This window comes from Anser brachyrhynchus, assembly GCF_964034855.1.
Source record: "Anser brachyrhynchus genome assembly, chromosome: 2".
Taxonomy (NCBI): domain Eukaryota; kingdom Metazoa; phylum Chordata; class Aves; order Anseriformes; family Anatidae; genus Anser; species Anser brachyrhynchus.
The window spans coordinates 66834567-66844662 of NC_137695.1; the positions used below are offsets into that span (position 1 = coordinate 66834567).

The window sequence follows — 10096 nt, forward strand, 5'->3', positions numbered from 1 at the left end:
GTTGAGATCAGACTGCTGATTAGCAAAGAGCTGGTTTGCAGGAGATTAAAAAGTTAGTTTCTACTCAGAGTACTCAAAACACCACTGTCCTAAAGGCTGATATTTCAACATCTGCTAGTGATATTCACTTCCTATCAGCCTTAACACACAACAGGCAGGCAGAGGAAGCTGTGAGGAAGACAAGAGTCCCCACTGCTGTGTATTTTTTTCCATTTAAGTAATGCAAATTCAGCTTGCATTAGCACAGTCTGTTTATTGTGCCCTAGAGAAAGGGAATACACATGGCCTCATATTAATCTGAACTCACCCAACAATTCTGTTCTCTTGGGAAACTTCTTGTGCTTTATTAGGCTTTTTCCTCCATCCCATCCCTTTGCTTTTTACGTTTTTGTTGTTGTTGTTTTTGTTTTGTTTTGTTGTTGTTAGTGGGTTGTTTTTTTTTTTGAAGAAATAGAGGGGATGAAATTGATAATTCTGGCAACCACAGCTTTTAATAGAAATATATACTTTATCACAAACATTTTATGTAGACATACACTCAAAACACTCAAACCTATAAAATGTTCAAAAGCTCCAGTTCTATTTTAAACAGTGCAAGAGGAAAAAAAAAATAAGACCACCACAGGCAGAACAGCAATAACATGAAACAAATAAATAACCAGGCTATTTCTCTTCTGTCTTTACAAGTCAGTTAAATACTGACTGCCTCAACGTGTTAGCCAGTTGCATTCTTATACCACAGTTGCAGGGGCAAACAGAGCCAATGCACACTCACTAAGAGTGCATTGCCAGCAACTGAGGTCACCCAGAGAGGGATCTGACTGTGATCCTGCCATAATAGAAAAAGGCTCACACTTTATCACACCACCTTCTCCAAAGCCATCTTAGCTTAGATTTTGTAAATGATTATCTAATGGGATTGTTAGTGCTGAATTGCTGGGGTGATGGAGGTAGGTGATTCAGTACCTGCCTCTGGGACTGTCTCTGGTTTTTGTGTTTAGGTTGTACAGTGACCATTTGTTGTTTATTAGAAGCATACAGTCTCACCAGCAACATAGCTAAACACTCACCATAACTATTGAAAAGTAACTTCAACTAATCAGTTTAGAAACAATGTTGGTTTTTTTGAAAAAGGAAAAGGGTGAAAGATGATAAAGTGAGCTGAGAAAGTCTTGTATCTGCCTGATACAGCTTTCAGATTGTGAAGTAGAAAGAACTTCAAGCTTTCCCTTCCCCTATATGTAAGGGAAGTGACAAAAGAAATAAAAACGAACAAACCTGTACCACAAAACTCACTATTCCCAGCTTGTGTGAGAGAAGTCTTTGATTTGCAGCACTAAGGGTTGATGAAGCACAGTGCAGTTTAGATTCTCTATTTGTAAAAGTCCAAGGAGCCCCAACTAGTCCACAAGTGAAAGACATACACCTTTTCACTCTACTGCAACAACTAAGAGCCTCCTCATTCTCTATGAAGTGAAGGGAATAGAAGAGCCTTCCAAAAGAAGAAGCTAATACTGCTTTAGGGCAGTAGATTTTAAGACACCAGCAGGTCTGAATAGATTCTTTAGTTCCTCCTTTGTTACTTGACCAGGCAGGAATAGAGGGCATGAAAGCCACCAAAGCCGTCCTGCATTTCAGATTTCTGATGAGGACATTACTTAATACAAGATTTATCATCTGGCACTCTTTGCTCACATGCCTCATTAAGCTTCTATCTGCACAAGCTGCATACTACTTTGCAATTGCTTAATCAGCAACTAAAATATTTGTGAAGCATCTTGCAGGCAACACCATGTGCAGCCCTTGACTGCCACAACCCAAGGTGAACAACAGATCTACCTCACGCACCAGACTGAGAAACCCCAAATAAATTCAGGCTTTGACCCCATGCATAGCAGAATAAAACACTCTGCCAGGTCAGTAATCTAGACTTGGTTCTCCAGCTCTGTCAGCAGTACTCAGGGTAACAAACAGCAACATGTGCAGTTACCACTGTTTCACGTGCATTTGTGAGTTCAAGTAAGAGGGTAAGAGGGACTGCAAAAAGGGGAACTGCTCTTATTCAGGATTTGGCAAGTGATCCAGCCACTCACCTGACAATCTGCCAGCTTGTCCCCTAAACTTTTCTACGACTTCACTTTCACGTCAATCAAAGCTTCCTGCAGCTGGAATCTGTTGAAGAACATCTTTTACAACCCACATCCCTTCTGTTCTTGTGGTCAGGAGACTGCCAGAGCCGGTGCTGATTATGCAAGTTGCATTTTAAGTATTAAGAACGACAGGTCAAACCAGTTCATACAGCTAAAGTGTGCCACATCTTCATATTTAGAGACACCTACTCTGTTTTTAAAGTGAATTTTAACACCACTAGGTATTTAATAAAAACCAATGCTATGTTTTCTGCAAGGTACGCTACAGAACAAGACACATACTTCCATGCTTAGCTTTGTGACAACACCAGCAAAGCTGCAAGAGTCCCAATTCAGCCAGCCCACAGAGGTACAAGTGAAGAGGGGAGCAGGCTGTACCCAAGATTGGAAAGCACATGCTATTAGGTCTGGAGTAGGAATGAGGGAAGAGGCACAGTTGACGAAAAAAAGCATATTTGATTTCCAAGCTTAAACTCAGGAATACTGAAACATGAATAGATGAACCTGCTAAGAGAAAACAATCATCTCAGAACCCGGCCAGAGTTTGTGTGGAACATAAACAGAAGTTCCCTACCCAACACTCAGACACCTCAAACTTTGGAGAAAGCTTGCAGAAAAGAACAGCCTTTTCTCTCCCAAACTAAAGATATTCCACATGTAATCAGTAATGGCTTCTGAGAGAAATCTGAAATGTCAGTATCTGTATCTGCTTCCATTATACATTTATGCACTAGGAGCTGTGATCCTAAAAGCTACATCTAAGGACCAGCTCACGCAGAATGTAGATCAGGGATCAAACAAATAATAGGAAGCAAATAAGTCTCTAGTACAACTGGATAAAAAAAATTGAGTATTCCTGATGTAATCAGATCACCAGGAAAAGTGTTTTTCAGGGAACAAGTAGAATTTTGGTAGCAACTAGTACGCTCTCTACTTCTGCTTTGAAGTGTCTTGTGCTTCTTAATTCTAGTGCAAATGCTGCTGTAGCCGCAGAAGCACATTTGAAGTGTTAAGATACTCAGTTACACAGTGGCATATGACACAGCTAGGCGGCTTGAGTTACCTTCTCTGCTATCAAGCACAGTATAAAAATGATGACAGAGCTTTCCTTCAGCACTTCATTCTCTTCCACCCACTCCTGCATTATAAACCTCAAGAGACACATCCAGTCTCCTGACTGGGTTTGCAGTGTTCCCCTGTGAGAACAAAGCATACGAGGAAGATGGTGGATCACAGTGGATCTACAGCAGATGGTGGATCACAGTGGCCTTACTGGCCAGATCAGCAAGGAACAGGCTGGCAGGTTCTGCAATCAGCATTGCCCTTGCTGTTTTCTCCTCAAACACTTCTGTTCAGCAATTTCTCGTTGCATTAAGGTGGTGAGCACAGAGTTATCTTTAAAATAGGCTTCTCTCAGCACAGACACCAGGCTGCGGAAACCCTGCCATTTCCCAAGGAAGTCTGCAAGTACAGTCCTTCTGGAATGCATTGATCAAATGAAGCAAAGATTCAACTCTTCTTTCCCCTACTTGCCAAAAGGCCTAACCCTCTGTCTCAGAAGGACTTTCTTCCTCCCAGCTGAGTAAGGCTTATTCCTCTGTGCAACTGGTAACTTCCCAGTGCCAGCTGATCACAGCAAGCAGGAAAAGGAGTGAAGCTGGTCAGTTTTAGTGCAAGTCAGTCAAGATTTCAAGCCCATTTTTTCCATCATCTGTTCGTATACAGTCCATGCCACTGCTGCCATCAAAGTACGCCTGAGGGCACGGGGCACTCCACCTCGGAAAAAGCCGACCAGCCCAAAGTCCTGCAACAGGAGATAAACAGCAATCCGTTACCATCTGCCTCCAGCATTTTAACTTCTCATCATTTATTACATGGAACAGCCCAGGATGTATTTCAGCTCTGATCCAGATCAGCCTCTGAAAGATCCAGGCTTAAATTGCATTCAACCTTTAGGAAGAACCCATAACACTGTGCACTTGCAGGGCTACTGATCAAGAAGGAAGGGGAAGGGTGTGTTAGGATGACAAACAATAGGGAAAGCCACACTCAAGCCTGAAAAAGAGAAGATGAGGGAGTAACAATTTCAAGCCACTTGAGGAAAGTGACTTGTCCTAGTTTAGAGACCATTCATATTCACAAAAATCATTTAAGACTTAAAACTGAAGTTTATAAGTACTGAAGAAGAAAAAAAAATCTGATACAAGGAAAGGAACCATGTACAAAAAAAAAAAAAACCAACATATTCCTGTTTAGGATTAGAGTTCAATATGGAAACAGAGTAAAGCTGCCTTCTGAGGGCAGGAAGGGGAAGGTAGATTTTGAGTACATCTCCATCCCATTCCTTGGATACAGACCTGAATATTTATTTCTCTTTTAGTGTCTTTTAATATTTTATTTCTCTTTTAAGGGAAAAGAATTGTTTTTTCACTGGCTTATATCTGAAATTGCCATTTCATGCTACATACTAAAGAAACCCTTTGTCTCAGTGTGGTAACTACAGATGTGCCTGCACTGATAAGCCAGAGGTGACGGCAGCTGCAAGCACAGCTCCACCAAGCTTACGTACAGAGCTAAAATGAAATAATCCAAGTGCTTTCCATCACTACCAGTGTAAGAATCAAGGTATAACAGACAGAACTTAAGTGAAATCATTCACTAGTTGGAAACATGAAGCAAGTTTGTGTGGAGAGATGCTTGCTGCAATACGCCCACCTTTGTGCTCTAAGCTTGCTCTCCAATTCCCCATTTTCTGTAATTCTGTGGAAAAAAAAGATAATGGACTAGGGAATGGCAAGAATAATCAGGGAGCAAGTTTACAGCCTTGTAATCCATCCAAGAAGAGCAAAAAAAATCTGATAGCAGTAATGGCCTCACTAATTACAAGGGAAACCAAGGAATAACGGACTGAAGCCTTTGACTGCTTTCAAGCCATCAAAAACATCACTTCTCCAGTTACTTTCCTGAGCAGCCCATAAGCCAGTGACAAGAAATTCAGCCTCAGTCTCCTGCAGCGTGTTCTATCTCATCTTCTGAAAATGCTCATGCTAATTAGCCTGATTGTAAGAACTCAATGAGTAGTCACATTTGTTCACCTACTTTAAAAGGCAACAACTTTCTTAGCATGGCTGTGCTTCAGGCAAGTAAGTGAGAAGCGAGGCTGCAATTGCACTAGCTACAAGGGGTTCATCTCACCTTGTAGATGAAGGCAATGGCCTGGCTCGTCCTGCAGTACTTTTCAGGGGACAGCTGCATGTGTGTTTTGATGACATCAGCAGGCTGTGTTGCCAGTGAAGCCAAGATTCCCGCAAAGATCCCACAGCCAAAATTCATCAAGGGCATGAGCACTGGATCCAGATAGTCTGCAGCAGAGCAAAGGCAACTCACTCAGATACAAAACAGGCTAAGTTGCATTACAAACTGAAAAGCTACTGAATGATGGTATCAATGGCAGAGTCCAAGAGAAGACAAAATCCACGCAGGGCAGAGAAGACCTTGGAAGGAAACGTAGCAACAAGTTAAAGATAACACTGCACAAAGAGCTCACTGCTGAGGAACTGAATTTAATTGGAGCTCAGATAAGGAAAAGATGTGTAAGTCTTGTCCCAGCCAGTTCTAACACCAGAGAAACCCCAGTTTAGTGGGAACTAATCAGTATACAAGACAACCAACAGGATAAAACACTGCTGAACACATCCTCTCAGTTCTTCACTAACCCACTTATGCATCATTTACTTATATTAAGCATCAGTCTTCATAATGAATTAATTTGGGGTCAATTTCCATTTCTACACTGACCTGAGCTATAGGTCTACAGTTCTCTTTAAGTAAAAGGCAAACATCTCACCTGAAGTCCTACAAGAGACTAATTTAGCTGCTGAGGTTGAGTGCAATAGGCAGAGAAGGGAATCGTAGGGCAAGATGCAAGAAAAGTAGTATCTTCTGTTACAACCTCCAAAGTTCAACCTTACCCTGAGGTGTGAGTTTTTTGGTCTGTGTGTAGAACATCAGGTAAATCCCAGAGAATGGTGCATCCCGCAGCAGCGTTGCGGTGAGCCCACTGAACATGCCACGAGCCCCTTCTGTCTGATAAATATTCTTCAGAGCTCCGTATACACTCCTATAGCCAAATCTTCCACTCTGCAGAGGCAAATAAAATTTTGTCATTCACATGCCAGGAACAGGCTGAGGAGCTCTGTTCTCAGCCTGAGGTAACCATGTTCAAACCAACAATGCTACATGCTTCATGTAATACCTAAGATGGCAGTAGAGAGGATAGCCCAAGGCAAAAACTTCATTCCACCTGCCCCTGCTTTTAAAAGAGTCTTTCAAGAAGGTAACCTGAAAAGGGCCCTACAATTCCAAAGACATTGCATGCAAACAGAACTTCAAAACCTCAGGGTGAATTCTGTTTCATCTTACACTTCTTGCCTAAACACCAGTCGTATGACTTGGCACAATGTGTGAACCAGGATGAACTCGGGACTAAATCTCTAGCTGTATCTGAGGACCAGCAACCTTCTCCAGATACGAGAATTTCTTTGTCATCATGAGGAAGGGGTGTGATATTATTAACAAGGAATTAATTAGAAAGTCATACTAACCTCATACCGGGTCTTCACTATAGTTACTGGCAACATGCAAATCCCTGATATTGCACGTGCAGTGGCACCCAGAAAGACAGACTCCAGGGCTGTGGGTGAACGGTCCACTAGAAGATTTTGCTTCATTGTGTACAAAGTGCTGAAGTAAATCCCAACCCCAGGAATGCATCTTGCAAAAGACTGCAAAGAAACAGTAGCAAAGTAAGACAGAAAAAGCACACATAAGACAAAATGTACTACAGAACATTTCAGGAGCTATTAAATGTGATAGGAAGCTTTATGAAAAAAAAAATCACTACAAGATCACTAAAGCTAAGAAAAGAACACAAAGAAAAGTAATTAATGCCACTGAGAGGTAAGAGATTCAACTGATGCCAGGATTTAACACATTCCTCATCTGCAATTTTCTAGGAACAAGGTATTCCAAAGCAAAATGAGGTTAGTGCACTCGCCACACCATGTTTACAAAGTTATTCAAGCATTCAGCTGCTCAGCCTTGCAAATCAACAATGGCTGCTAGGACCAAACCAGTGGAACTCACAACATTAACCATTAACTCCTTAAAATGGGATTTAACTATCTACCTATTACATGATTTCACTTAAATTGTACAAGAGCTAGCCACTTAAATCCAGTCCTTGGTTATTAATAAATGGTAGGTCTATTTATGTATTTTTGAGATGAGGGTTAAAACAGCCACTTACTGGCGAGACACCTTTCCAGAGCCCCAGAAGACTCTCGGTCCGAACCACCCTAAAAAGCAGCATTACCATGCCAACACGGCCGGACCTGAAAGGAAGATAAGACAAGAACTGCAGCGAGGACCTGCTTCTGCCCTCCAGCAGACGCACGCCACACCACCCTACTTGTATCTCCAAGCATTACTGCAGCACCTCAGACCTACAGACTTCTTGGTCACTCCTTCCAGACCCCACCCTATCCCAGAAGGACCCTCAGTCCCTGAAGGACACCCCCGAGCACCAAGCCCCAGCCGGGCTGGGGCACGGCCCCCACCTCCCGGCCTCCGCCCCCCCGGGCCCCTTACCCGCCCGCGGGGGGCTGCAGGATCTGCAGGCGGGTCTTCAGCAGGTCGAGGGGCTGAAAGAGAAGCGTGGAGCAGGTCCCGCTGATGGAGCCGCAGACGAAGGCCTTCAGGACGGGATGCATCTGGAGGAGGAGGGGAGGCGGCCGGTTAACTTCCTGTCAAGAGGGAATTGCAGCAGCGGCCACGTCGCGACGCGAAGTCCCCGCCGGTCTCCCATCCACGGAGAGCCGCGCGGGGCCCCTCCTTAGCTTCGCGAGCGAACCCAACACACCGGACCTAGCCGGGCCGGACGCGCGTCATTACCTCTGCCTCTCGCCCCGGCATCCCAGGGCCACTCCGCAACCAGTGAGCGCGACGGGCAAGAGTGACGCACCAGGCGCACCCCCGCCGCGGGCCAATCCCAGCCAAGGCGGGGGGCGCGCGGCCGGGCAAGTGCGGCTGCGCGGCCATTAACCTCTGGCGTGCCGGGCGGAGGGGGCGCCGTGCTGCGGGGGCGCGCTTGTTGTGACACGTGATGTGCCTGCCTGGGTTCGCTCTTGTCGTGACACGTGACCTGCTTGAGTGGCTGCGCGCTTTGCGGCCCGGCCTTCGCGCAAAAATGTGGAAATGCGAAAAGCACGGGGCGTGTGTTTAAGTCGGTGGCTGGGATCTGGTTTTGTCCCCATTTCCTGGCTTTCTGGTACCCAGCCAACGTGCTGCGGCAAACACAGACTCACAGAATTGTTATCCCCCTACACCAGTATCACCTACTGAACCGTGTCCCTAAGCACCACATCTAACCTTTCCTTGAACACCCCCAGGGACAGTGATGCCACCACCTCCCTGGGCAACCTTTTCCAATGCCTGACTACTCTTCCTAAGAAATTTCTCCCCATTTCCAACCTAAACCTCCCCTGCAGCAAAATATTTGGCCCAGCGGGCTCTGCAAGGCACGGGTGCTGGGAAATTGAGCGATTACGAAGCGTTGCTTTCATTTCTTCCCCCCCCCACACTCCCTCCCGCTGGACGTCCTGTTCTGGTGGCACCTGAAGACACTATAATCCCCCACCACTGGAGCACCCAAGCAGCGGGACACCAACATGAGCCTCAGCTCTTGGGAGCCGAAGGCTTTCAAGAAGTTGAGGAGCTGAAGGTGGCTGCAGAGCCAGCTGTTCCTTTTCCACAAAGCAGAAGGAGACGTGGCCAAAGGCTGTTGGCTTTCAGCCTGCAGCCCCTGCGTATCGCCAGCTGATTGCGGTGGTGTGCCCCAGGGTGGTTCAGGCTGTGCAGCTCTGAATGTCTTTCAGATGAACCTGGGAGTCCCGTGCCAACATGCAGCCCATAGTCTACCCTGTGGAGGCTCCAAATGGCTCCCAGCTGTCCTGAATCATCCAAAGACCCTCAAAGGCTCAGGAGATGCCCCCAGGTGGCTTGCAGGTGGTACAAAGCTCAACCTTCACGCTCCTCTTCAGCTGCCAGGCCTCTCCAGCTCCACTTCTCCAATCCTATGAATTCCTGGCTTCCTCTTGACGCACCCTGGCTCCTTTTCTCCCCTGCATGCCACTGCAAAAGGCCTGGCGACAAGGTGCAGCCCTTCCTGCTGCACTAGAGCGTTGATGGGTGGGTGGCCTGGGGAAAAGAAGCAGAAAAGCAATGGAGGTGTTGAACGGATGAGAAATGTTTCTTTATCATGGGGTTGTAAGTGATATGGTGCAAAGTTTCAGGCTGGAAATGTGGTCGTGGCAGGAAGACTAGTGCTGGACAAAATTTACATAGTAAAGAAATTCAGAGAGAACCTCTTCTCCACATTGCCCTATTGTGGTCTTTTTGGGGGAGTACCAGACTGGAGTGAAAGAAAGCTATATTCAGCTACTAACCTATGGCATCCTGAATTTGTTATGGGATCACACGTATCATGCATAATTAATCAACAGATATATAAGAAGGATGGCTTGGAGATATGCATTGTTTTGAAAAGATCCTTTGGGTGATTTCCTTTGGTGTCTTTCTGTTGTGCTGAGCTTGTATCATCAGGGCACTTACAGGAATGTCTTGTTCTTATGAATTAGTTCATACTTTCACCACAGTAGTTTGCACCTGGCTTGGCTTTTGCTTTGAAGACACAATAAATATGCAATACATAACAATACAACAACAACAATACAACACAGTACAATACAACAACAATATAAACAATATGTTTAACTGATCGCTTAGAGCTTAACAACTCTGATAAGGCTGACAAACCCAAATGATGTATTTGAAATGTTTTTGTGTGGAGCTGAGGGTGGTGTGTCTGGCTTCTCTTCCTCCCTGTC

At 45.2% G+C, this 10096-nt stretch overlaps 1 protein-coding gene across 3 annotated transcripts; it reads right to left on the reverse strand.

Annotated features, from left to right (window-relative positions):
* Window positions 1-472: 472 nt before the first annotated feature.
* Window positions 473-9249, reverse strand: SLC25A38 (solute carrier family 25 member 38). Of its 3 annotated transcripts, none has more exons than XM_080580136.1 (7): window positions 9129-9249; window positions 7800-7921; window positions 7459-7543; window positions 6755-6934; window positions 6122-6290; window positions 5346-5512; window positions 473-3954 (listed from the first exon to the last, which is right to left on the reverse strand). In XM_080580136.1, the coding sequence occupies exons 2-7, from the start codon at window positions 7919-7921 to the stop codon at window positions 3832-3834; spliced, it is 846 nt and encodes a 281-aa protein (XP_080436262.1). In that variant the 5' UTR covers window positions 9129-9249; the 3' UTR covers window positions 473-3831. The 3 variants fall into 3 exon arrangements, with proteins under 3 accessions (XP_080436262.1, XP_080436260.1, XP_080436261.1); XM_080580134.1 differs by lacking the exon at window positions 9129-9249 and adding an exon at window positions 8103-8794 and having other exon boundaries at window positions 7800-7954; XM_080580135.1 differs by lacking the exon at window positions 9129-9249 and adding an exon at window positions 8103-8788.
* Between the last annotated feature and the right edge of the window lie 847 nt (window positions 9250-10096).